We start from the raw sequence: 27,306 nt of genomic DNA, 5'->3' as shown, positions 1-27,306 counted from the left end.
TGTTTTGACTCAAGTAAGTTCGTTTTAGGGAGTTAGTTTAAGAAAATAAATCTAAGTGCAAAGGCCTATGCACAAAGACATCTGTCACATCTGTCACATCATTCTAACAGTGAAAAACCAAACAACCTCAATGTCTTAATAAGAGTTTAGTTAGATTGCTGGGTGTGGTGGCTCACACCTGCAATCCCAGCACTTTGGGAGGCCGAGGCGGGCAGATCATGAGGTCAGGAGATCGAGACCATCCTGGCTAACACAGCGAAACCCCATCTCTACTAAAAATACAAAAAATTGGCGGGGCGCCTGTAGTCCCAGCTACTCAGAAGGCTAAGGCAGGAGAATCACTTGAATCTGAGAAGTGGAGGTTGCGGCGAGCCAAGATCGTGCCACCACACTCCAGCCTGGGTGACAGAGTGAGACCCCGTCTAAAAAAAAAAAAAAAAAAAGAAGAGCTTAGTTAGATTTTGATGATTATGGTAGAATACTATACAGTGCAACGCCTCAATTATTATTATTATTATTTTTTTTTGAGATGGAGTTTTGCTCTTATTGCCCAGGCTGGAGTGCAACAGCGTGATCTCGGCTCACTGCAACCTCCACCTCCCAGGTGCAAGCAATTCTCCTGCCTAAGCGTCTTAAGTAGCTGGGATTACAGGCATACACCACCTTGCCTGGCTAATTTTGTATTTTTAGTAGAGACGGGGTTTCTCCATGTTGGTCAGGCTGGTCTCCAACTCCCGCCCTCAGGTGATCTGCCTGCCTCGGCCTCCCAAAGTGCTGGGATTACAGGCGTGAGAGAAATCATGGCCAGGAGGCTTGGTGCAGTGGCTCACGCCTGTAATCCCAGCACTTTGGGAGGCCCAGGTGGGTGGATCACGAGGTCAGGAGCTTGAGACCAGCCTGGCCAACATGGCGAAACCCCATCTCTACTAAAAATACAAAAATCAGCTGGACGTGGTCGCAGGCACCTGTAATCCCAGCTACTCAGGAGGCTGAGGCAGGAGAATTGCTTGAACCTGGGAGGCGGAGGTTGCAGTGAGCTGAGATTGTGCCACTGCACTCCAGCCTGGGCGACAGAGTGAGACTCCATCTCGGAAAAATAAGTAAGTAAATAAATAAATAAATAAAATAAAAATCATGACCAGGTACAGTAGCTCATGCCTATAATTCCAGTGCTTTGCAAGGCCGAGGTGGGAGAATCACTTGAGTCCAAGAGGTTTACAGGCTTGAGGTTACAGGGAGCTATGATGGCACCACTGTAATCCAGCTTGGGTGACAGAGTGAGACCCTGTTTCTAATGAATGAACAGCATTTAGTATGGCTTAAACTGTAAACGTATTATCACTCCAAGCATAGCAAAAGACCAGAAGGAAATAATCACTAATAACATTCTGTAGTATCTCTAGGTGGCAGTACTAGGATATTGTGTCTTTTTTGTTTGTTTTTCTCCTGTATTTTAGATGTTTTCTACCATGAAAATTTATTTCATAGCCAGAAAAAAGAGATTCACAAAGTCAGCCTAGAAAACCAGGAAAGGAGGGAGTGGGCAAAGCAAATGGCCTCATGCAAGAGGATGGAGAGTAGAAATGACGCTGAGTGTCCTCCAGAAGCACTCACCTATCTCACTGAAGGAACACGGTATTAACTAGAAAGAGTCACCCATGAATGTTAGTTCCATGAGGAGAGTCAACTCCTGCTGCTTTATTGAGGTAGCCCAAGCACCCAGAATACTGCCTGACACCTGTATTATGGACTCGGCATTTGTTAAATGAATGAGTGAATGAATTCAGGGATCACTGGAGCAGGCCAGATTTTCACTGTCCAGAAGGCAAGGAGACAATGAGTGCTCTAAACTCAAGTTTAGAGCTTGAGGGACCCTGGGAAGGTTTTGATCCTGGCCTCATCATTTCATTCTTTCTTTTTTTTTTTTTTTTGAGACAGAGTCCCACTCTGTCGCCCAGGCTGGAATGCAGTGGCGTGATCTTGGCTCACTGCAAGCTCCACCTCCCAGGTTCACGCCATTCTCGTCTCAGCCTCCCAAGTAGCTGGGACTACAGGCGTCCGCCACCATGCCCAGCTAATTTTTTTCTATTTTTAGTAGAGATGGGGTTTCACTGTGTTAGCCAGGATGCTCTCAATCTCCTGACCTCATGATCTGCCCATCTCAGCCTCCCAAAGTGCTGGGATTACAGGCGTGAGCCACCACGCCTGGCCGATCCTGGCCTCATCATTTCTTTTCTTTTTTTTTTTTTTTTTGAGATGGAGTTTCACTCTTGTTGCCCAGGCTGGAGTGCAATGGCGTGATCTTGGCTCATTGCAACCTCCGCCTCCCAGGTTCAAGCGATTCTCCTGCCTCAGCCTCCAGAGTAGCTGAGATTACAAGCGCCCACCACCACGCCTGGCTAATTTTTTGTATTTTCAGTAGAGACAAGGTTTCACCATGTTGGCCAGGCTGGTCTTGAACTCCTCACCTCAGGTGATCCGCCTGCCTTGGCCTCCCAAAGTGCTGTGATTACAGGCATGAGCCACCGCGCCTGGCCCTGCCCTCATCATTTCTGGTGACCCTATGTGGCCTTGTCAGTTATCCTGCCAGGTAAAATCGGGATAATCTCCTATCACAGACTGAAGATCAAATGAAGAAATGTCGGAAGTCCCTGACACAGGGCCTCAAATGATCTAGCGGAGATGTAATGCAAGGTCCTAAGACCCCCATGCTCCTCAGGCACCTTGAATTCAGAAAGGTCTGGAAAGAAGAAGGAAGAGGGGGGCTCAAATGCAGGAAGTCCCAACAGAGAGGGGCAGCTATGGCTTCAGTAACAGGACAGTCTGGGGACACAGTCCAGACAGCCCAGCCAAGAAAGGGAACAATTACAGCTCTTCACCTGCAACTTCTCGAAGACCTTCTTCTTGGGCTTGAGCTCCTCATCTGGTTGGCCCTTTTCATAGCCCTTCACAAACACGCGCTCACCAGGTGCAGAGCCTGCCGGAGGGTCCAGAGGTTCAACCTGGCGGTCTATCCCTCCTCTGGGAAGACACACAGGACAAGGGAAGAGTGAGGCTATGGATGGGTTCCAGTGACTGTGGAGGCCAAAGCAATCTGGGCCTTTACACAGGGGCCCTGATGGGATTTAGGGCATCCTCAGTGCCACAGCCCCAGGAGGTCCTCTTATCTTGCTGCATCCCTGCATATCACCAGGGTTAGATTAGCCAAGGCTATACCAAAATTGCGTGTCAAGAGAGATACCAAATCTGTGCTTCTAGGGGAGGAAGTATAAAATAACATAGCGAGGACTTTATAGACATCAAAACTGGGATTTGAATCCCTGCCCCACTCCTTACTAGTAGTAAGACTTGGGCATGTACTGGTTTGGGCCCTCCATTTCTATTTTTTTTTTTTTTTTTTTGAGACGGAGTCTCGCTCTGTCGCCCAGGCTGGAGTGCAGTGGCGCGATCTCGGCTCACTGCAAGCTCCGCCTCCTGGGTTCCCGCCATTCTCCTGCCTCAGCCTCTCCGAGTAGCTGGGACTACAGGCGCCCGCCACCACGCCCGGCTAATTTTTTGTATTTTTAGTAGAGACGGGGTTTCACCGTGGTCTCGATCTCCTGACCTCATGATCCGCCCGCCTCAGCCTCCCAAAGTGCTGGGATTACAAGCGTGAGCCACCGCGCCCGGCTCCTCCATTTCTATTTTAACAAAATTAACTGTAGGTAAAATGCTTCATTCACAGTACTTGTACAATAAGTCCTTCATGCATCAACTTTCGGCATCAGCGAGGAAGAGGCACGTGTTCTCAGAGCTTCCACCAGGTGTGTGGAAGGACATCATATGGGCAGATTCCCCGCTCTTCCTGGCCTCCCCAGGTCCTGTGCCCCACCCCAAGTCCTCACTCACACAGAGGCACACAGAAGCATGCCTTGGGACTCGACTCCTCTCATCTTCTGGGGTTTCAGGTTGCACAGCACCACTACCAGCCTGTCCTGCAGTTCCTCCTTGGGCATGAACTGTACCAGGCCGCTCACCACAGTCCGTGGTTCAGCTTCCCCCACATCAATCTTCTCCACATACAGGCTGTCTGCGTCTGGGTGCTGCCGGGGAGAGACGTCAGGAGGAAGAGGATCATTGTCCATTAGAGAAGCAGCCTGGTGAACTCTTGGATTCCAGAAAGGAGCATCCATTCCTTACGGAGGCCCCCGGAAAGACCCCCTAGAGCTAACTTTCTCTCCAGGTCCCAGACAGCAGATAGGAGAATGGGCTCTGATGGTATATTCTGCTCTCAACTGAGGCCAGATTTGAGTAAAATGGACCTAGATGCTTGTGTTAAGAGGTGGAAGGATCTCTAGTGGAGATTAAACGACCCAGACTGTCTAGATGGCTACCATTATGGTGCATGTGCGGCACCAGACAGGTCCTAGGTGGGCTGGGAGATGGGAGGAGGACAATTGCTGGCCTTGCCATCTGATGCAGGAGCATCAGCATGGATCTCAGGGTGGTTTTGGTGGTTGGGGTACACAGTGAGAAGCAAATCAATGTCGAAGGGAAAAAAAGCCCAGAACAATGTTCCCAGGCCACTGGGTGCATAACCTTCTGTCTCTGGGAAAAAGGAAGTCTTCTTCCCTCCACCACTTTCTGAAGGGGGCAAAGTGGCCCATCCAAGATAAGGCCTGTAGCTAGTCCAGGCAAGCTGATAGGGATCAGGTGAGTCTATCAGACCAGATTTAACAGATAAACAAGTTCCCTCTGACTAACATCCGTCCCCCATGCCGAGTTCCTGGCTGTGTTTGGTTGCGTAATGTCCACAGGCAACAACTGCAACAGAAAGGCTGATGCCTGGAATTAGACACCTGCACTCTGACTTGAAATATGACCTCAGGATGTTACTTCCCATCTCCAGGCCACGTTTCCTCCGGATGGAAAGAGACAAACCTGGCCCCCATCTGCCTCTCTGAGATGTGGTGAAAAATGAGTACCTTCTCCACAGTGATGATTTTCCCCACACGGATATCCAGCCGGGATGGGATGACCTCCTCTGGTTCTGAATTCTTGGCAGGGCCTTTGGCCATTGGCTCTGGGAATGAGAAGAACCCCAGGAGGTAGCATTCTTCCCTGCGGCAGGTCAGCTGCTGATCCCACCACGCGAAAACACTGAGATCAGGTAAGATTTAGTGTAGAATCCCCAGAGTCTAAGCACTGAGTTAAAACTTCTTTAATACTGGGTTGGCAACCTTTCAGACATGACATACCTGATTTTCATCTGTTCTCTCCCTCAATTATTAGACTAGAGGGGAGGGAGCAGTAGTAGCTTTGCCTCCTTTAGGTATTTCCATTCATGCATTCCATATAGAATTTACTGAGTCTTGGCCAGGTGTGGTGGCTCACACCTGTAATTCTAGCACTTCGGGAGGCCGAGGTGGGAGGATTGCTTAAGCCCAGGACTTCAAGACCAGCCTGGGCAACAGAGCCAGACTCTGTCTCTTTTAGAAAAATTAAAAAAAAAAAAAAAAAATTTTACTGAGTTACTGAGTTTTTTTCTGGAAGGGTCGCACAAAGCTATTAATGCCAATATCTCAGCATTATGCATAAGTGGATGGCCAACTAAGAGCCAGGCCTATGCACATAGAAGGAAACTGGGAGAATCTAAAGATAAGCTTCTCTAAGCTCTGCAGGCTCTGCCCAACAGCTGTATAAGAGACTATCGATACCCTATATACTGGTTGGGTATAATAGGTCTAATCTAATTTCTATCATTTTTCTTTTTGAGACATAGAGTCTCACTCTGTTGCCCAGGCTGGAGTGCAGTGGTGCGATCATGGCTCACTGCAGTCTCAACTTCCCCATGCTCAGGTGATCCTCTCACCTCAGCCTCCCAAGTAGCTGGGACTACAGGCATGTGCTACTATGCCTGGCTAATTTTTTTTTTTTGGGGGGTAGAGACTGGGTTTTGGTCTCTAACTTTTGGACTCAAGTGATCTGCCTGCCTCAGCCTTCTAAAGTGTTAAGATAACATGTGTGAGCCACTGTGTTTGGCCCTGGTCACTATCTTTAATGAAGAGGCAGATTTAACAAACAGACCAGAAGGACCACAGTGTACATCTTACACCAGCAGCTCTCAGCAATGCTGGTACACAAGGATGTGATCACTTCCTGGTGTTAACCAAACCCAAATCAAAATGACTCAGGTTCCATTCTAGGAGCCAGTAGGACGTGACATTCCTGCATTTCAGACCCCCTGGGTTGTTGTGCCCTCAATTTAAGACAGGCCTTTTTCCAAGGCTCATTGACAAGCTCTCTCTTCTGATGATGTCGGCCCCTCTCCGGCTGGCCTTACTCTGCTTCGAGGGATCTGGGTAGGCAGCGCTGGCCAGTTTCTTCAGGGCAGGAGTATTAAACTTCTCCCGGATTGGATCCAGCAACTTGTTCAGCGCGACTTCAACAGAATTCTTCAGGTCTCCAGGATGTACAACCTGCAGAATCGAACAAGACCTAGTGAGATAAGGTCTAGAACAGGGCACAGGACACCTGAATCCAAAAAAGTAGGATCAAGGGAGTTTTTCCCAACAGTCTTATTTGATCCTTGTGATAATCTTGTGAGGCAGGTAGAAGAGAGAAGGGAAAATACATTCAGAAAGACTAACATGTCCGAAATCCACGTCTTTTAATTCTGAAATCTATACTAACCTGAGGGTGTTTAGGAGCTGAATGTATTTGTTAGTCTAATTCTTCTAGTCCCTCCATTTATGCTTAGAGTAGGGTCACAGACCAAGTGGTATTTACAAGCAGAAACATTCACACAGGTAACCCAAGGCCTAAAGATAACCTGAGGGAGAGAGCTGAGTAAGAAGAAAGAGGAAGGGCTTTGGAGTTCCACAGACCCAGATTAGATTCCCAGCTAGCTGTGTGTGACTCCAAACTAGGCACTCCCCTCTAAGCTTTGGCTGCTGCTTTTTCTCTTTTCTTTTTGTAGAGACAGGGTCTTGCTATGTTACCTAGGCTGGTCTTGAACTCCTGGGTTCAGGCAATCTGCCTGTCTCTGCCTCCCAAAGTGCTGGGATTACAGGCATGAGCCAATGTGCCCGGCCAGTGTTGGCTTTGTTACTTATAAAGTGAAGCTAACAATAGCTATATCTCACAGGATGGGGATGAGGGTTAAATCACTGAATGTGGATGAAAATGATGAGAACACTGCTGGTACATGGTAATAGTTCAGTAATTCCATTTTATTCCTTATGTCCTGTGACTGCCTTTTCTTTGAGACGGAGTCTTGCTCTGTCGCCCAGGTTGGGGTGCAGTGGCGCAATCTCAGCTCACTGCAACCTCCGCCTCCCGGGTTCAAGCAATTCTCCTGCCTCAGCCTCCTGAGTAGCTGGGACTACAGGTGCATGCAGCCATGCCCAGCTAATTTTTTGTATTTTAGTAGAGACGGGGTTTCACCATGTTGCCCAGACTGGTCTTGAACTCCTGACCTCGTGATCCGCCTGCCTCAGCCTCCCAAAGTGCTGGGATTACAGGTGTGAGCCACCATGCCCAGCTGAGTGCCTTTTTTATATCTCAAATCTGGTCTGAAACAATCTTCTGGATATTCTGAGGGGACATCCCTTAGGAATGAACACTTTTAATGCGACAAAGCGAACATTTTTGTTTCTGATGCTACTTCTTCATTTCCTTGGGAATATTTAATTTATTAAAAGCTCTAGGGCTGCGGCTGTCCAATATGGTGGCTACTAGCCTTGTGTGGGTATTTAAATGTAAACTGAAATTCAGTTTTTCAGCTGCACCTGCCACACTGCAAGTGCTCATCAGCCACATGTGGCTTCTGTATCAGGCAGTACAGATAGGACATATCCACTACCACAGAAAGTACTGTTGGATAACATGGCTGCAGATCTTTTTTCTGAGGCATTTTATCTATTCCTAATTCCCACAGAAGACTTTTTTTGTTTTGAGACATGGTCTCACTCTGTTACCCAGCTGGAGTATAGTGGCGCAATCATGGCTCACTGCAGCTTTGATCTCCTGGGCTCAAGCGATCCTCCCATCTCAGTTTTCCCAGTAGCTGCGACTACGGCATGCGCCATCATGGATGGCCAGTATTTTGATTTTTTTTTTTTTGTAGAGACAGAGTCTCACTATGTTGCCTAGGCTAGTCTTCAACTCCTGAGCTCAAGCAATTCTCCTGCCTTGGCCTCCCAAAGTGCTGGGATTACAGGTGTGAGCCACTGCGCCCAGCCCATTCTTTTCTTTTTTTTTTTTAGTATCTCATGTAATTTATTGAATACAGTACAGAAAGTGAAAAACAGAATGGTTGTATGGGTACTTGAAGAAGTACGGTTTCTACTGAATGAGTACTGCTTTTGTACATCCTAAAGGGACCACCCGTGTGTATAAGATTACAGACATTTATTGATGAGAAATGTTTCCTGAGAAGAGGTGAGAGAGAGTCCCTGCCAGGTAAGGAAAGGGCCCCGAGGGATAGAAATCCATCTGCATTAACGAATTCCTAAATCAGAAAAGCTAACTGACAAGAAACTTTAACCAAAACTGCAATTTTGAAGGAAAATAACACTAGTGAGATTACCAAAAGTAGAGCAGAAATAGCAGGCAGCTCACTGTTACACAGAACAAGCTGTTCTAAACAAGTTCTAACAGTCAGCAAAAAATAACAAAATACAGATGTTCATGAAAGGATTCCTTTTCCTTTCATGTTACCTCAGCAGCAAAGTCCTTTTCCAGGTCCATGTAAGCTGTGTAGGTTTTGTTTCCACCCCATTTCTCATCTCGTAGAATCACAAACTCTATAAGGAAAAGGATCCACGTCAACAAACTCATTGACAGTGGCAGAATCGGCATTCCTAGCCCACATGCATGACTATTTGTAGTTTTTGCCATATATTCTGAACTTCATTGTATGGTATTATTCTTAAATTGGATGGGTGGCACTATTGTATACCCAGCTAGCATCTCAGCTGCTTCAGGGGAAGGCTTGTGGCTTATATCTATTTTGTTGTATTTCTCTAGTTCAACATGTCTGCCCCCACCCATACTTCTAACACCTCTGCCCACCCCAATATTCCCTCAGAACCTAGCCCGGTAACGAATATGTGGACAATTAAATTACATCCCAACATCATTCATACTTTAATATATAAGAAATCAGAGCACAGAATCAGGGCAGCCAGTCCCTGGAGGAAGAGTCTGTGACAAATCACAAGTATGATCACAGCATGAATTTTTCTATTCTAGCCTGGCCTCTAGAAGAAAACAGAAAGTGTTACCGGACTTAAGGGGAAAAAGGACATGCTTGATGAAGGACAGAACCCCATTGTTCTCCACATTTCCTGGCTCACAGAAGGCCTTCTTCAGTTTTTTCTTCACATCCTCCTTCCGATCAAGGAGATCAATCTTGGACTCCTAGAAGTTATGGAACGGAAGAGGACCTCTTGTGGTTGAAAATGAGAATATGCTCAACTAATATGAGTTAAATTTTGTTTTTTCTTCTCTGTCGCCCAGGCTGGAGTGCAGTGGCACACTCATGGTGCACTGCAGCCTCAATCTCCTGGGCTCAAGAGATTCTCCCATCTCAGACTCCTGGAAAGCTGGGACTACGCCCAGCTAATTCTATTTTTTGTAGGGACAGGGTTTCATTATGTGGCCCAGGCTGGTCTCAAACTTCTGGGCTCAAGCAATTCTCCCGCCTTGACCTCCCAAAGTGCTGGGATTAAAGGTGTGAGCCACTGTGCCTCGCTAAAAAAATTCTTCTTACAAAGATTTTAACATTAGGTACTTGCAGATATTTTCCTGTGGACGTGGTAAAAATAAATAAATAAAAAGTTTTTTTTTTTTTGGGACAGTGTCTCACTCTGTCGCCCAGGCTGGAGTGCAGTGGCGCCATCTGAGCTCACTGCAAGCTCCGCCTCCCGGGTTCACGCCCTTCTCCCGCCTCAGCCTCCCGAATAGCTGGGATTACAGGTGACCGTCACCATGCCTGGCTAATTTTGTTTTTGTATTTTTAGTAGAGACGGGGTTTCACCGTGGTAGCCAGGATGGTCTCGATCTCCTGACCTCATGATCTGCCTGCCTTGGCCTCTCAAAGTGCTGGGATTACAGGTGTGAGCCACCACGCCCGGGCAATAAAAATATTTTAACATTAGGCTGGGCACGGTGGCTCACACCTGTAGTCTTATCACTTTGGGAGGCTGGAGGGTTGCTTGAGCCCAGGAGTTTAAGACCAGCGTGGGCAACATAGTAAGACCCCATCTCTACTGAAAATAAAAAATTGGCAGTGTGTGGTGGTATGCGCCTGTGCTCCCAGCTACTCAGGAGGCTGAGGCAGGAGGATCACTTGAGCCCAGGAGGTTGAAACTGCAGTGAGGCATGATCATGCCACTCACCCCAGCCTGGGTGACGGGGAAAAACCACCCACAATCCTGCCATCTAACAAATTAAACTATTTTATTTTTTGTGTTCTTCTTAGGCTTTGTTTATAACACACAAAATTGTTATGAATTTGTAGTTGGAGAATAAATGTCTATCTTTTAAGTATTTCTGAGTGGCTAGCTGGTCCTTACTTATAATTTTTTTTTCTTTTCAGACGGTCTCGCTCTGTTGCTCAGGATGGAGTACAGTGGTGCAATTATAGTTCACTGTAACTTCGAACTCCTGCCATTAAGTGATCCTCTGACCTCAGCCTCATGAGGAGCTAGGACTACAGGTGTACACAACCATGCCTGGCTGATATTTTTTTAATTTTTTAATTAATTAATTATTTATTTTTTGAGATGGAGTTTTGCTTGTTGCTCAGGCTGGAGTACAATGGCATGATCTTGGCTCACCTCAACCTCCGCCTCCTGGGTTCAAGCGGTTCCTCCTGCCTCAGCCTCCCAAGTAGCTGGGATTACAGGCATGCACCACCATGCCCAGCTAATTTTGTATTTTTAGCAGAGACGGGGTTTCTGCATGTTGGTCAGGCTGGTGTCGAACTCCCGACCTTAGGTGATTCACCCGCCTTGGCCTCCCAAAGTGCTGGGATTACATGTGTGAGCCACCGCATCTGGCATGCCTGGCTAATTTTCATTTTTGTTAAAATGGGGTCTCACTGTGTTGCCCAGGACAATCTCAAACTCCTGGCCTCTAGCAATCCTTCTGCCTCAGCTTCCCAAAGTGTTGGGATCGATAGGATCTTGCTTGCTCTGTTGCCCAGGCTGGAGTGTGGTGGCACAATCATGGCCCACTGTGACCTTTGCCTCCCAGGCTCAAGTACTCCTCCTACCTCAGCCTCCCATGTAGCTGGAACTATTGGTGCATGCCACCATGCCTAGCTAATTTTTAAAATTTTTTGTAGAGATGGGATTTTATCATGTTGCCAAGGCTGGTCTCGAACTCTTGGATTCAAGCTATCTGCCCACCCTGGCTTCCCAAAGTGCTAGGATTACAGGTGTGAACCACAATGTGTGGCCTACTTATAGTTTTTATGCCATATTATATTCCCAATTATTAGTGGAAACATAATTTACAAACTCCAAATGTTAGATTCTATCCTAATTTTTACAAATTATATATAATGCTACATTGGACATCTTTGCAGAGTTTTTTCCCTTCTCTAAAATCATTTCCTTAAGCTGCCCAAAATTGCTAGGTTCAAAATTGTTTTTTGAAAGGTATCCTAATCAACATTGCTGTCAACAATGTGTGAGGATACTTGTTCATAGCAATCAGCCCCACTAAGTATTATATATTATCTACAGCCATTTTTCCTTTTTAGGTAATAGGCTTTGTTTCTTATTTGGAAAGAGTGAGTTCATGGTCATTTGAGTTCAGTGGTTACCAAATTCTAGCTCCCATGTGACCGTATATGAATCACCTTTTACTGGGGTCCGCCCAAACCTAATGAATCAAAATCTCTTGGGCTTGGGCCAGGCATTTTTTTTTTTTTTTTTTTGAGACGGAGTCTCACTCTGTGGCCCAGGCTAGAGTGCAATGATGCAATCTTGACTCAGTGCAACCTCTGCCTCCCAGGTTCAAGCAATTCTCCTGCTTCAGCCTCCTGAGTAGCTGGGATTACAGGTGCGTGCCACCACACCCAACTGAATTTTATATTTTTAGTAGAGAAGGGGTTTCACCATGTTGGCCAGGCTGGTCTGGAACTCCTGACCTCAGATGATCCACCTGCCTTGGCCTCCCAAAGTGCTGGGATTACAGGTGTGAGCCACTGTGCCTGGCCTTTTTTTTTTTTTTTTTTTTTTGAGACGGAGTCTCGCTCTTTCACCCAGGCTAGAGTGCAGTGGCGCGATCTCGGCTCACTGCAGGCTCCGCCCCCTGGGGTTCAAGCCATTCTCCTGCCTCAGCCTCCTGCGTAGCTGGGACTACAGGCGCCCGCCACCACACCCGGCTAATTTTTTGTATTTTTAGTGGAGACGGGGTTTCACCATGTTAGCCAGGATGGTCTCGATCTCCTGACCTCGTGATCCGCCCGCCTCGGCCTCCCAAAGTGCTGGGATTACAGGCGTGAGCCACCGTGCCTGGCCTGCCTTTTTTTTTTTTTGAGACGGAGTCTCGCTCTTGTTGCCCAGGCTGGAGTGCAATGGCGTGATCTCAGCTCACTGCAACCTCTGCCTCCTGGGTTCAAGCAATTCTCCTGCCTCAGCCTCCCTAGTAGCTGGGATTACAGGTGCCTGCCACCACGCCTGGCTAGTTTTTGTACTTTTAGTAGAGATGGGGTTTCACCATGTTGGACAGGCTGGTCTCGAACTCCTGACCTCAGGTATCCATCTGCCATGGCCTCCCAAGGTGGTGGGATTACAGGCGTGAGCTTGTAAAACTTTTTGGCTGGGTGCGGTGGCTCATGCCTATAATCCCAGCACCTTGGGAGGCCGAGGTGGGCGGATCATGAGGTCAGGAGATCAAGACCATCCTGGCTAACACAGTGAAACCCCATCTCTACTTAAAAACTACAAAAAAAAAAAATTAGCGAGGCATGGTGGCGGGCGCCTATAGTCTCAGCTACTCCAGGAAGCTGAGGCAGGAGAATGGCGTGAACCCGGGAGGTGGAGCTTGCAGTGAGCCGAGATCGTGCCACTGCACTCCAGCCTGGATGACAGAGTGAGACTCCATCTCAAAAATAAATAAATAAATAAATAAATAAAAAATACACACACACACACACACACACACATAAACTTCTCCAAGTGATTCTGATTTGGGAACTACTGTTAGGCCTGATTACCAGGGTGAAGAAACAGCAAATGTCACCAAACGGGATGAGTGATACGGTATTTGTCAGAGGAATAAGTGACACATGGAGGATTTTAATGTGAGAGAAAAAGAAACGAGTATATTCTTTAAAAATATGGTAACAGGGAGGCCAGACGCAGTGGCTCACACCTGGAATCCCAGCACTTTGCAAGGCTGAGGAGGGTGGATCACCAGGTCAGGAGTTCAAGACCAGCCTGGCCAAGATGGTGAAACCCCGTCTCTACTAAAAATACAAAAATTAGCTGGGCATTGTGGCATTTGCCTATAATCCCAGCTACTCAGGAGGCTGTGGCAGGAGAATTGCTTGAACCCGGGAGATGGAGGTTGCAGTAAGCTGAGATCGCACCACTGAACTCCAGCCTGGGCAACAGAGTAAAACTGTCTCAAAAAAAGAAAAAAAAAAGAGAGAGAGAGAGAAAAGAAGGAAGAAAGGAAGGAAGGAAAGAAGGAAGGAAGGAAGGAAATACAGATTCCTAAGTTCCTCCCAGAACTACTTTATCAGAATCTCTATGGACAAGGTCTAATCAACACTTTTTTTTTTTTTTTTAAATTCCCTAGATGATTCTGAAGGTAAGCCATGTTTGGGAACCCAGAACTCAACTTTTCACATCTTTGGATTTCCACACTCTAATGATCAGAACCAAAGTGAACTTTCCCTCAAGTACATGAGCTCAAGAGGGACTCTTAAATATTAAAAGATATCATAATATTAGTGATATCAAGTATTACCCTAGGAATCAAAATGCTAATTAGTGAAATGCAACCACAGTGCTCTCATTAATAAGGCTGAATTTTATCACAGTTCTATGAACAAAGACATTACTTTTGCTTGTATTTTTTTATCAGCAGTAAAAACCATTAAGTTATGATTAGATCTCATCAGGACTGCTCTGGATCCTTTGATACTCAAGAACCACTGAACTAATTGAATGGTATAAGGCCCCTTCTAACTCAAATACTGGAGAATCCTAGTTAGCCAGGTCACTGTTCTTTCCGGTCCTCGATCTCTCCATTGAGGCTGAAGATTTCTAAATTCAAGTCGCAGCTGGCAACTTACCTCTTCTGAAGAGCTCATTTTGCTGCCTGTTAATCCTGGAACCATAGGATTCATCAAATGGACCCGTTTTGAATAGCCAAGTGCAGGGAGGTACTGAGAGATCAGAGAAACACACAAAAGCAGATTATTAGTCTAAGTTCCTGCTCAGTGCCCCGATCTCATCTAACTTGGCCAGCAACTGAGTAGTTGTTATATTGCTTCCAATCTTTTTATACCAAATATGTAGTTTTCGACAGTGACTATAATTCAAGCGAAGTTTTTTTCCCTACTGCTTTTCTATCAGTATTACATTGTGAGGCTATTGAACTATGTCACCATAAACAACAATAAAAGCTGGAAATACATAAAACAACAGGGCAAGCTGGGCATGGTGGCTCACACCTGTAATCCCAGCACTTTGGGAGGCTGAGGTGGGCGGATCACCTAAGGTCAGGAGTTCGAGACGAGCCTGGCCAACATGGTGAAACCCCATCTCTACTAAGAATACGAAAATTAGCCAAGCGTGGTGGCAGGCACCTGTAATTCCAGCTACTTGGGAGGCTGAGGCAGTAGGATCACTTGAACCCGGGAGGCAGAGGTTGCAGTGAGCCAAGACTGTGCCATTGCACTCCAGCCTGGGCGACAAGAGCGAGACTCCATCTCAAAAACAAAAACAAAAACAAAACAAAAAACAAAACAAAAAAACGCCAACAGGGCAGCAAATCTTGAGCGAAAGGAAGTAAGGTGACTACACACTTGCCTTGGCTTTCTCACTGAGGGTATTTTTTTGCAAACCAGGTGCCGAGAAAAAGAGACCAAGCAGACGGCAAGAGACTAAGCAGAGGAAACAGCTATTGGAGTTCTAGGGACTGGGATGGCTTCCTCAGCCTATGTCAAAATTCCCCACTGATTTCTTGGCTGACTCATAGCTGTGTATGCACATAGTGAGATACCAGGAAGTCTGGCAGAGAACAGGCTCTGGGAGGCTGGAGACCTGGGCAGAGATTTTGGAGGCTGCACAGTATTGGGGAGACAGAGATGGAAGTTTAGGTCCAATCAAAGTAGAGAGGGCTTTGTGAACACCCTGATATTTCAGTTTGAGTCTCTAGAAAGGCCATGCTCTAGGAACAAGGACCACACCACAGGAGTAAAGGCCAAGCTGAAGTAGATGTGTTCTAACAAAGCCTAAAACCAACCTGACAGAACCCAGGTGATAAGTCAGTAATTTAGCAATCTACAGAAAACATAGCATCCTATAAACATAATCCAGAAGGTCTACAATGCATCTATAATCCCTTTGATATACACACACAAAAAAATACTAGAAATGGGAAGCAGAGAAAAGTGGCTGACAGTCAAGAGAAAATAGTCAATAGAAGCAGATTCAGAAACAATCCAGATATTGCAGTAAACAGACCATGTTGCCAAAATAACTATGATTGGTATGTTAAAGAAAATAAGCCGGGCGTGGTGGCTCATGCCTGTAATCCCAGCACTTTGGGAGGCCAAGGCGGGTGGATCACAAGGTCAGGAGATCGAGACCATCCTGGCTAACACGGTGAAACCCCATCTCTACTATAAATACAAAAAACTAGCCAGGTGTGGTGGCGGGCGCCTGTAGTCCGAGCTACTCAGGAGGCTGAGGCAGGAGAATGGCGTGAACCTGGGAGGCGGAGCTTGCAGTGAGCCAAGATTGCGCCACTGCACTCTAGCCTGGGCGACAGAGCGAGACGCCAACTTAAAAAAAAAAAGAGTACATAGGCAGAATAGGCAGGAAAAACAAACCAAAAAGGAAATAAGAAAAGACAGACAAAATGGATGAAAAAGAATTGTAAAAGACAATTGGAATCTATAAAAAGAATCAAATGGAAGTTCTAAAATGTCACAATACTGGATTTAACAGAAGACAGGATTGATAAACTAGAGGAAAGTTCAATAGAACATATCCAAACTAAAGCACAGAGGGAACAAAGAAAGGAAAACAACAGAACAGAATATGGGACATGAGTTTTATAAAGTCCCTAGAGGAGAAAGAGAATAAGAGAGAAGCAGTATTTGAGGAAATCATGGCAGACAATTTCCCAAATTTGATGAAAACAAATCCACTGATTCAAGAAGCTCAGCAAAATCTAAGCAGGATAAATACAAAGAAAACTATAGCTGAAAACATCATAGCTGGTCAGGCATAGTGGTTCACACCTGTAATCCTAGCAATTTGGGAGGCCAAGGCAGGCAAATCGTTTGAGCTCAGGAGTTTGAGACTAGCCTGGCCAACAAGGTGAAACTCCATCTCCAAAAAAAAAAAAATACAAAAATTAGCCAGGCATGGTAGCACACGCCCATAGTCCCAGCTACTCGGGAGGCTGAGGTGGGAGTATCACCTGAGCCCAGGAAGTCGAGGCTGCAGTGAGCCAAGATCAATCACTCCAGCCTGGGCAATGCAAGCAAGACCCCATCTCAAAGAAAACAACAACAAAAACATCATAGTCAAATTGCTGAAAATCAGAAACAAGAAAAAATCTTAAAAGCAGTCAGAGAAAAGACATATTATCTGTAAAGGAGAAACAATAATACTTAGAGGTGACTTTTCAGTTGAAACTATGGAAGCCAGAAGGCAATGCAATGATCCTTTGAAAGTGCCCATAAGAAAAATAATTGCAAACTTCAAATTTCATACCCAGTGAAAGAAACTGAAAGATGCTTTCAGATAAAAGAAAGCTGAAAGAACTCATTACTGAAAGAACTGCACTACAGACACAAAATACTAAGTGGGGGCTCTTCAGGTTGAAGGAAAATGAACTCACCCAGAAGCAAAGAACTGCAGGCAAGAATCAAGAGTATCAGAAAGGGTAAGTCGGAGTAGATACAGATGAAAAGTGACTTCAAAAACAGTTATAGGCTGAGCGCAGTGGCTCACGCCTGTAATCCCAGCACTTTGGGAGGCCAAGGTGGGCGGATCGCTTGAGGTCAGGAGTTCAAGACCAGCCTGGCCAACATGGTGAAACCCTGTCTCTACCAAAAATACAAAAATTAGCCAGGCGTGGTGGCGGGCACCTGTAATTCCAGCTACTCAGTAGGCTGAGGCATGAGAATCCCTTGAACCAGGGAGGTGGATGTTGCAGTGAGCCAAGATCACGCCATTGCCCTTCAGCCTGGGCGACAGAGGAAGACTCAGTCTCAGAAAAATTTAAAAAAAAAAATGCAATAAAGTCTTTAAGATTTATTTTATTTTATTTTTGAGACAAGGGCTCTCTCTGTTGCCCAGCCTGGAGTACAATGGTGTGATCTCAGCTTACTGCAACCTCTGCCTCCCAGGCTCAAACAATTCTCCTGTGTCAGCCTCTTGAATAGCTGGGATTATAGGTGCACACCACCACGTCTGGCTAATTTTTGTATTTTTACTAGAAACGAGGTTTCATCATGGTGGTCAGGCTGGTCTCAAACTTCTGACCTCAGGTGATCTGCCCGTCTTGGCCCTCCAAAGTGCTGGGATTACAGGAGTGACCCATTGCGCCCGGCCAAGGGATTTAAAATTTATGTCAAAAATGAGTTTTGAGGCCAGGCACGGTGGCTCATGCCTGTAATCCCAGCACTTCGGGAGGCCGAGGCGGGTGGGTCATGAGGTCAGGAGATCGAGACCATCCTGGCCAATATGGTGAAACCCCATCTCTACTAAAAATACAAAAATTAGCTGGGCATGGTTGTGGGCGCCTGTAATCCCAGCTACTTGGGAGGCTGAGGCAGGAGAATGGCTTGAACCCGGGAGGCGGAGCTTGCATGAGCCAAGATCACGCCACTGCACTGGTGACAGAGCAAGACTCTGTCTCAAAAAAAAAAAAAAGATGACTTTTGCCGGGCGCGGTGGCTCACGCCTGTAACCTCAGCACTTTGGGAGGCCAAGGTGGGAGGATCACAAGGTCAGGAGATCGAGACCACCTTGGCTAACACGGTGAAACCTGTCTCTACTAAAAATAAAAAAAATTAGCCGGATGTGGTGGCGGGCACCTGTAGTCCCAGCTACTTGGGAGGCTGAGGCAGGAGAATGGCATGAACCCGGGAGGTGGAGCTTGCGGTGAGCCGAGATCGTGCTATTGCACTCCAGCCTGGGCGACACAGCAAGACTCCGTCTCAAAAAACAAAAACAAACAAACAAACAAACAAAAAATGAGTTTTACTGGAGCAAAAATGTAGTAAAACTGTTTCCTGAATTGTTGGGCAGTGGTAAAAATATCTAACTTAAACTGTAATAAATTGCAAGGATACATGTTGTAATCTCTAGGGCAGGGATGGGCAAACTGTTTTAGAAAGGGCCAGTTAACAAAGATTTTAAGGGCCGGGCACGGTGGCTCACGCCTGTAATCCTAGCACTATGGGAGGCCAAGGCGGGTGGATCATGAGGTCAAGAGATCAAGACCATCCTGGCCAATATGGTGAAACCCTGTCTTTACTAAAAATACAAAAATTAGCTGGGTGTGGTGGCACGCACCTGTAGTCCCAGCTGCTTGGGAGGCTGAGGCAGGAGAATCACTTGAACCCAGGAGGCAGAGGTTGCAGTGAGCCAAGATTGCGCCACTGCACTCCAGCATGGGCGACAAAGCGAGACTCCCTCTCAAAAAAGATTTTAGGCTTTATGGGCCACGTGTGCTCTTTACTGCATATTCTTCATCTTTTTTTCACAATTCTTAAACAATGTAAAAACCATTCTTAGCTCATGAGTCATACAAAAACAAGGTATGGGCCAAATCCCTGCTCTAATAATAAAAGAAGGTCCAGCTAAAAAGTTAATCAAGCAGATAAAATGAAATAATAGGCCGGGCGTGGTGGCTCATGCTTGTAATCCCAGTACTTTGAGAGGCTGAGGCGGGTGGATCATAAGGTCAGGAGTTTGAGATCAGCCTGGCCAACATAGTGAAACCCCCGTCTCTACTAAAAATACAAAAAAATTAGCTGGGTGTGGTGACAGGCACCTGTAATCCCAGCTACTTGGGAGGCTGAGGCAAAGAGAGTCGCTTGAACCTGGGAGACAGAGGTTGCAGTGAGCCAAGCTCACGCCACTGCACTCCAGCCCAGGTAACAGTGCGAGACTCTGTCTTAAAACAACAACAACAACAACAACAAAAACAAAAACATAAAAACAAATAATCAAACAATGTATTTTTTATTCTTTTTTGTTTTTTTTTTTCCAGAGACAAGGTCTTGCTTTGTCACCCAGTTTGGAGTGTGATGGTGTGATCATGGCTCACTGCAGCCATGATCACACCTCCTGGGCTCAAGCAATCATTCTGCCTCGGCCTCCTGAATAGCTGGGACTACAGAGGCGTGCCTGGCTAATTTTTTATTTTATTATGGAGACCAAGTCTGGCTATGTGGCCCAGGCTGGTCTCGAACTCCTGGGCTCAAATGATCCTCCTGCCTCAGCCTCCCAACGTACTGGGATTACAGGCATGAGCCATAGTGCCTGACCCTCAAAAAATTTATATTGTGGCTGGGTGCAGTGGCTCACACCTGTAATCCCAGTGCTTTGGAAGGCTGAGATGGGTGGATCACCTGAGGTCAGGAGTTCGAAACCAGCCTGGCCAACATGGTGAAACCCCATCTCTACTTAAAAATATCAAAATTACCTAGGCATGGTGGCAGGCGCCTGTAATCCCAGCTACTCGGGAGGCTAAGGCAGGAGAATCACTTGAACCCAGAAGGTGGAGGTTGCAGTGAGCCGAGAGTGAGCCATTGCACTCCAGCCTGGGTGACAAGAGCAAAACTCTGTCTCAAAAAAAAAAAAAAACAAAAAACAAAAAACAAAACACAAAACATATATATAGTAAGCATTTCTGCATTCATTAAATATATCAAAAAACTAAGCCAGGCACAGTGGATCTCGCCTATAATCCCAGCACTTTGGGAGGCCAAGGCAGGAAGACTGCATGAGCCCAGGGGTTTGAGACCTGCCTGGGCAACACAGGAAGGCCTCATCTCTACAAGTAATTTTAAAACTAGCCAGGTGTTGTGGCATGCACCTGTGGTCCCAGCTACTTGGGAGGCTGAGGTGGGAGAATTGCTTGAGCCCAGGCTGTCAAGGCTGTGATGAGCTGTGACTGCACCACTGCACTCTGGCCTGGGCAACAGAGTGAGAACTTGTCTCAAAAAAAAGACAAGAAAAAGAAAAAGATGCTGGGAAATGTGAACCAAATGCTCTGTGAAAGGACAGTAGTTCCAACTGGTAATGCCTCTCCTTGGAAACTGGGCTATTAGCAAAGGAGTAAATCCAACAGGTGCGGGAGCAGCTTCCTGGCTGTCACCAGGCACATGGGCTTTGGAGTTTGAAAGATCTGGGTACTAATTATTCCTGCTCAGTTACTAACTGTGTGATATTGGACAACTTCTTATTCTTCTATCCTCAGTGTTCTCATCTGCAAAACAAGGAGAATATTTACCATACACTATGACTAGCGGGACTGACACATCACAGTTCAATAAACATAGTTGCGGGCCGGGCGCGGTGGCTCAAGCCTGTAATCCCAGCACTTTGGGAGGCCGAGGCGGGTGGATCACGAGGTCAGGAGATCGAGACCATCCTGGCTAACACAGTGAAACCCCGTCTCTACTAAAACATACAAAAAATTAGCCGGGCGTGTTGGCGGGCGCCTGTGGTCCCAGCTACTCGGGAGGCTGAGGCAGGAGAATGGCGTGAACCCAGGAGGTGGAGGTTGTGGTGAGCCGAGATCGCGCCACTGCACTCCAGCCTGGGGGACAGAGAAAGACTCCGTCTCAAAAAAAAAAAAAAAAAAAAAAAAAAATAAAATAAAATAAAATAAAATAAACAAAAAAATAAACATAGTTGCATACCTCTGAGGTACAAGTGAAAAAAGACAGGAAAGCGGATACTCACCTTCTCTGCAAAGGTGAAAATCTTTCTCTGATCAACGCCTCCAAATTGGGCATCAACTTTTAAATACTCTTCATCTAAAGCCTGTGGAAAGAAACACATGAACATAAACATCTACTTTATTTTTTTGAGACAGAGTCTCGCTCTGTCGCCCAGGCTGGAGCGCTGTGGTGTGATCTCGGCTCACTGCCACCTCTGCCTCTCGGGTTCAAGTGAGTCTCCTGCCTCAGCCTCCCTAGTAGTTGGGCTTACAGGCATGCACCACCACGCCCGGCTAATTTTTTGTATTTTTAGTAGAGACAGGTTTTGCCATGTTGCCCAGGCTGGCCTTAAACTCCTGAGCTCAGGTGATCCACCCACCTTGGCCTCCCAAAGTGCTGGGATTACAGGCGAGAGCCACCGTGCCCGGCCTAAACATCTATTTTATTTCTTCTATATGGGTCTGAGAAATCAGAAACTTTAGGAAATTACTAGATTTTTCAGAAGGTAAAGCCAAGAAGAAAATAAACAGCAGCCAGCTTCCCTCTTGGCCTCAAAAGCTGCAAAGACAGTTGCTGAGTGTTTGCGGTGAACATTACTCCATGTGGATGTCATGGGATGAAAAAATAAGAGTAGTCTCTGCCCTCAGGATACACAGAATCCTGCAGGGAGGGAGAGAAGAAGAAAACAAACCATAGTCATGCCAAAAGTATCCTACTGAATAAGGTGGCCTGTGACAAATGACATATAAGTAGCATAAAGAAGTCCTGTGAGAATTCGGGAAAAAGGTAAGACTGAGCTAGAAAATAGTGACTGTCTGGGTGCAATGGCTCACACCTGTAATCCCAGCACTTTGGGAGGCTGAGGTGGAAAGATCACTTGAGCCCGGGTGTCTCTCCAAAAATAAAAAACAAACAAACAAAAAGAAATTAGCCAAGTGTGATGGCGCACTTCTATAGTCCCAGCTACTCAGAAGGCTGAGGTAGGAGGATCACCTAAGCCCAGAGAGGTCGTGGCTGCAGTGAGCCATGATCGTGCCACTGCACCCAGAGTGAGGCCCTGTCTCAAAAAATAAAATAAAATTAAAATAAATAAATAAAACAGTGACTGTCACTTATGACATGCCAGGCCTGCTGCCAGCTCCGTGGATGGTGAGATAAATCAGACCCAGACTCTCCCTTCAAGAAGCCCAATTATCCAGCTGGGGAGAGACAAGTAAACAGATCATTTCAACTCAGTGTGCTAAGGGTTAACCCAGATGTTCATAAAAGGAACAGTGTTGACATAAAAGAAGAAATTATCTCTATTTAGTAAGATGGGTGTGGAGAAGGTTTCCTAGAATCAGATTGTGGGCTAAGCTTGGTTTTGAAGAACATATAGATGTTTTTCACCATGCAGAGGAAATAGAATGTGAGAAGGCACAGAGGTGTGAAGTGTTTAGGGAAATTTTGAGTGATTCAGTCTGCAAAAGTACAAACTTCAAGGGAGGTGGGAAGTAGTGACTGATGAGGTTAGAAAAGTAGATAAGGACCATGAAATGTCATGCTAGGGTGCCTAGTGTTATCTTGGCCAATGAAAGGTTTTAAGGAGAGGAGAAATATGACCAGCACTGTAGGAAGATCGCAACAGTAACAGGGCAGGGCAGAGACTGGAGACCCATGGGCTAGAGACAAAGTGAATGGCTCGAAGGCTATTGTGACAGTCTAAGTGAGAAATATTGATGAACAAAAGACAATGAGGATGCAGAGCAAGAATGAATTTAAGACATTTTAAAAAAGTAGAATTGATAAATTTAGTGCATGATTGGCTGAAGGGAAGAGGAAGAGAAGGCTGAACAAGCAGGAACAGTCTAGAACAGCATTATCCAACAGAATCTTCTGTGGTGATGAATATGTTATATGTCTGTGCTGTCCAATATAGTAGCTAACGAAGAACTTGATATATAGCCAATGCGACTAGAGAACAAAAATTTACATTTTATTTAATTTTAATAGCCACATATGACTAGGACTAGAGGCTACCACATTAGACAGTACAGACATAGCTTTTTCTTTCTTTCTTTCTTTTTTTTTTTTTTAGAGATGGAGTCTCACACACACATAATAAAACAGAGATGGAGTCTTGCTACGTTGCCTAGGCTGGTCTTGAACTCCTGGCCTCAAGCGATCCTCCTGCCTTGGACTTGGGATTATAGGCATAAACCATGGCGCCCAGTCAACAGTGCAGAACTAGCATGTCTCCGGGTTTTCTTTTTTTAAGATAGGGTCTCACTCTGTCACCCAGGCTGGAGGGCAGTGGCGTGATCTCGGCTCACTGCAATCTCCACTTCCTGGGTTCAAGTGATTCTCCCACCTCAGCCTCACGAGTAGCTGGGACTACAGGGGCATGCCACCATACCTGGCTAATTTTTGTATTATCTGGTAGAGATGGGGTTTCACCATGTTGGTCAGGCTGGTCTTGAACTCCCAACCTCAAGTGATCTGCCTGTCTTGGCCTCCCAAAGTGTTGGGGTTACAGGTGCCAGCCACTGCGCCCAGCTCCAGGTTTAACCTTGGAAAGTATCTCTTTGAGGTGACAAGGGAAAATTTTATTTTCTCATATCAAACATTATAGAGAGCTAGATGTGTTGGCTCACGCCTGCAATTTCAGCACTTTGGGAGACTAAGGCAGGAGGATCACTTGAGGCCAGGAGTTCAAGACCAGCCTAGACAACGTAGTGAGACGCTGTCTCTACAAAAAATTTAATTAAAAAAAATTATACAGATATACAAAGAAAAAGTGAAGTCTATCCATATTTTCATTCTGCCTTCACAAGGTAACCAGTATCAACAGCTTGGTTTGTACTTTTCTTTCTTTTTTTTTGGAGACGGAGTCTTGCACTGTCTGTCACCTAGGGTGGAGTGCAGTGGCACGAGCTCTGCCTCCTAGGTTCACGCCACTCTGCTGCCTCAGCCTCCTGAGTAGCTGGGACTACAGGCGCCCATCACCACACCTGGCTAATTTTTTGTATTTTTAGTACAGACGGGGTTTCACCGTGTTAGCCAGGATGATCCGCCCGCCTCGGCCTCCCAAAGTGCTGGGATTACAGGCGTGAGCCACCGCGCCCGCCTGGTTTGTATTTTTCTATCCTTCTCCTTGCTCATACAAATATACGTGCACATGAAGGAAACAGAAGGAAGTTTCTGTTAAGCAAAACATGTATTTGTTTTGTTTAACAGAAAATAGGATCATGCTCAAATTTATTTTCATATATCGCTCTGAAGTTTATTTCCTTTATTAAGATTATGATAAAAAGGATTATGATTAACATAAAGATGTATGAGATGAACAATGTCTTAAAGGACAGACAGGTAGAGAAGGAATTATAATGGAAGAAGTAAAAGAGCTTCCCAGGAAGCAGGGAAGGAAGAGGACAGACACACAGGAAGGCCTATAGGTTGGAGAAGGAACAGCAAATGCATATATTTAACTGGTGCCAGGAGAGAGGTTTGTGTACAGTACAGGCATACCTCAGAGATACTGTGGGTTCAGTTCCAGACAACCAAAATAAAGTGAGTCACTTAGATTTTTTTGTTTCTCAGTGCATATAAAAGTTGTGGTTACACTATGCCGTAGTCTATTTAAAGTGTATAATAGCGTTAATGTCTACAAAAACAACGTACATACTTTAATTTGGTTAAGGTACGGCTAAAAATGCTAATGATCATCTGAGCCTTCAGCAAGTCATCATCTTCTTGCTGGTGGAGGGTCTTGCCTCCACGTCTGATGGCTGCTGACTGATCAGGGTGGTGGTTGCTGAAGGCTGCAGTGGCTGTGGCAATTACCTAAAATAAGACAACAATGAAGTTTGCCACGTCAATGGACTCTCCCTTTCATGAAAGATTTATCTGGTGCAGGTGATGCTGTTTGATAGCATTCCGTCCACAATAGAACTTCTTTCAATATTGGAGTCCATCCTCTCAAACCCTGCTGCTGCTTTATCAACTAAGTTTACGTAACATTCAAAATCCTCTGTTGCCATTTCAACAACGTTCACAGAATCCGCACCAGTAGTTTCCACTTCAAGAAACCACTTTCTTTGCTCATCCATAAGAAGCAATTCCTCATCTGTTCAAAATTTATCATGAGATTGCAGCAATTCAGTCACATCTTCAGGCTCCACTCCTAATTGCAGTTCTCCTGTTATTTCTACCCCATCTACAGTGACTTCCCTCGCTGAAGTCTTGAATCCCTCAAAGTCACCCATGACAGTTACCATCCACTTCTTCCAAACTCCTGTTAATATGGATATTTTTACTTCCTCCCATGAATCACGAATATTCTTGATAACACCTAGAATGCTGGATCCTTTTCAGAGGTTTTCAGTTTACTTTGCCCAGATCCATCAGAGGAATCACTATCTATGGCAGCTATAGCCTTTTGAAATGTATTTCCTAAATAGTAGGACTTGAAAGTCGAAATCACTCCTTGATCCATGGGCTATAGAATGGACGTTGTGTTAGCAGGCGTAAAAATAACATTCAACTCCTGAACATCTCAAGCTCTACAGAAGCTCTCAATCAGCGCTCTTAGGTGACCAGGTGCGCTGTCAATGAGCAGTAATGTTTTGAAAAGAATCTTTCTTTCTGAGGAGCAGGTCTCAAAAGTGGGCTTAAAATGCTCAGTAAATCATACTGTTAACAGATATGCTACTATCCAGGCTTTGTTGTTCCATTTATAGAGCTCAGGCAGAGTAGACTTAGCATAAGTCTTTTTTGAGATGGAGTCTCACTCTGTTACCCAGGCTGGAGTGCAGTGGTGTGATCTCGGCTCACTGCAATCTCCACCTCCTGGGTTTAAGTGATTCTCCTGCCTCAGCCTCCCAAGTAGCTGGGGCTACAGATGCGCGCCACAACACCTGGCTAATTTTTTTTTTTCTTGAGACAGAGTCTTGCATTGTTGCCCAGGCTGGAGTGCAATGGCACGATCTCAGCTTACTGCAATCTCCGCCTCCCGGTTTCAAGCGACTGTCCTGCCTCAGCCTCCCAAGTAGCTGGGACTGCAGTTGCACGCCACCATGACCAGCTAATTTTTGTATTTTTAGTAGAGATGGGGTTTTACTATGATGGCCAGGCTGGTCTCGAACTCCTGACCTCGTGATCTGCCTGCCTCGGCCTCTCAAAGTGCTGAGTTACAGGTGTGAGCCATCACGCCTGGCCTAATTTTTCTTTTCTTTTTTTTTTTTTTGTAGTTTTAGTAGAGACGGGGTTTCACCATGTTGGCCAGGCTGGTCTCGAACTCCTGGCCTCAAGTGATTTGCTCACCTCGGCTTCCCAAAGTGCTAGGATTACAGGCATGAGCCACCATGCCCGGCCTATTTAGCATAATTCTTAAAGGCACTAGGATTTTTGGAATGTAAATGAGCATTGGCTTCAACTTCAAGTCACCAGCTGCATTAGCTCCTAACAAGAGAGTCAGCCTGTCCTTTGAAGATTTGAAGCCAGGAATCAACTTCTCTCTAGCTATGAAAGTCCAAGATGGCATCTTCTTCCGATAAAAGGCTATTTCATCTACCACTGTTTAGTGTAGCCACCTTCATCAATGATCTTAGCTAGATATTCTGGGTAACTTGCCGCAACTTCTACATCAGCGCTTGCTGCTTCACCTTGCACTTTTATATTATGGAAATGGCTTTTTTCCCTTTAAATGTCATGAACCAATCTCTCAGCCTTCATAAAACTGAAGACAGTTAGGGCCTTTCTCTGGAGTAGGCTTTAGCTTAAAGTAATATTGTGGCTGGTTTGATCTTCTATCCAGACTACTACAATTTTCTCCATATCAGCATAAGTGAAACTTACATCTGTTTCACCTTCTATTTTTCAGGTGTTCACTGGAGTAGCACTTTGAATTTCTGTCAAGAACTTTCCCTATGGATTCACAACCTGGCTATTTGGTGCAAGAGGCCCAGCTTTCCGCCTGCCTCGGCTTTTGACATTCCTTCTTCATTAAGCTTGATCATTTCTAGCTGTAGATTTAAAGTGACAGACGTGCGGCCAGGCGCGGTAGCTCACGCCTATAATCACAGCACTGTGGGAGGCCAAGGTGGGTGGATCACAAGGTCAGGAGTTCAAGACCAGCCTGGCCAAGATGGTGAAACCCCTATCTCTACTAAAAATACAAAAAAATC

General features: G+C 45.7%; 1 protein-coding gene across 4 annotated transcripts in view; it reads right to left on the bottom strand.

Annotated features, from left to right (window-relative positions):
- YARS1 (tyrosyl-tRNA synthetase 1) overlaps window positions 1-27,306 on the bottom strand; it is a 41,316-nt gene that overhangs the window by 1,287 nt on the left and 12,723 nt on the right. Inside the window, exons 5-12 of one of the 4 annotated variants that reach the window (XM_055255534.2) lie at window positions 21,165-21,245; window positions 14,300-14,392; window positions 9,267-9,402; window positions 8,701-8,786; window positions 6,323-6,458; window positions 4,965-5,062; window positions 3,889-4,082; window positions 2,880-3,021 (exon numbers count right to left, since the gene is read on the bottom strand). In XM_055255534.2, the coding sequence (XP_055111509.1) occupies window positions 2,880-3,021; window positions 3,889-4,082; window positions 4,965-5,062; window positions 6,323-6,458; window positions 8,701-8,786; window positions 9,267-9,402; window positions 14,300-14,392; window positions 21,165-21,245 (966 nt within the window). The remainder of the gene's footprint in view (window positions 1-2,879; window positions 3,022-3,888; window positions 4,083-4,964; window positions 5,063-6,322; window positions 6,459-8,700; window positions 8,787-9,266; window positions 9,403-14,299; window positions 14,393-21,164; window positions 21,246-27,306) is intronic. The other 3 variants (XM_063627966.1, XM_063627965.1, XM_063627967.1) reach the window with 3 other exon arrangements.

The sequence above is a fragment of the Symphalangus syndactylus genome, chromosome 12 (genome assembly GCF_028878055.3).
Source record: "Symphalangus syndactylus isolate Jambi chromosome 12, NHGRI_mSymSyn1-v2.1_pri, whole genome shotgun sequence".
NCBI classification, from domain to species: domain Eukaryota; kingdom Metazoa; phylum Chordata; class Mammalia; order Primates; family Hylobatidae; genus Symphalangus; species Symphalangus syndactylus.
The sequence above is the reverse complement of the archived record's forward strand: the minus strand, read 5'-3'. Positions and strand labels throughout refer to the sequence as shown.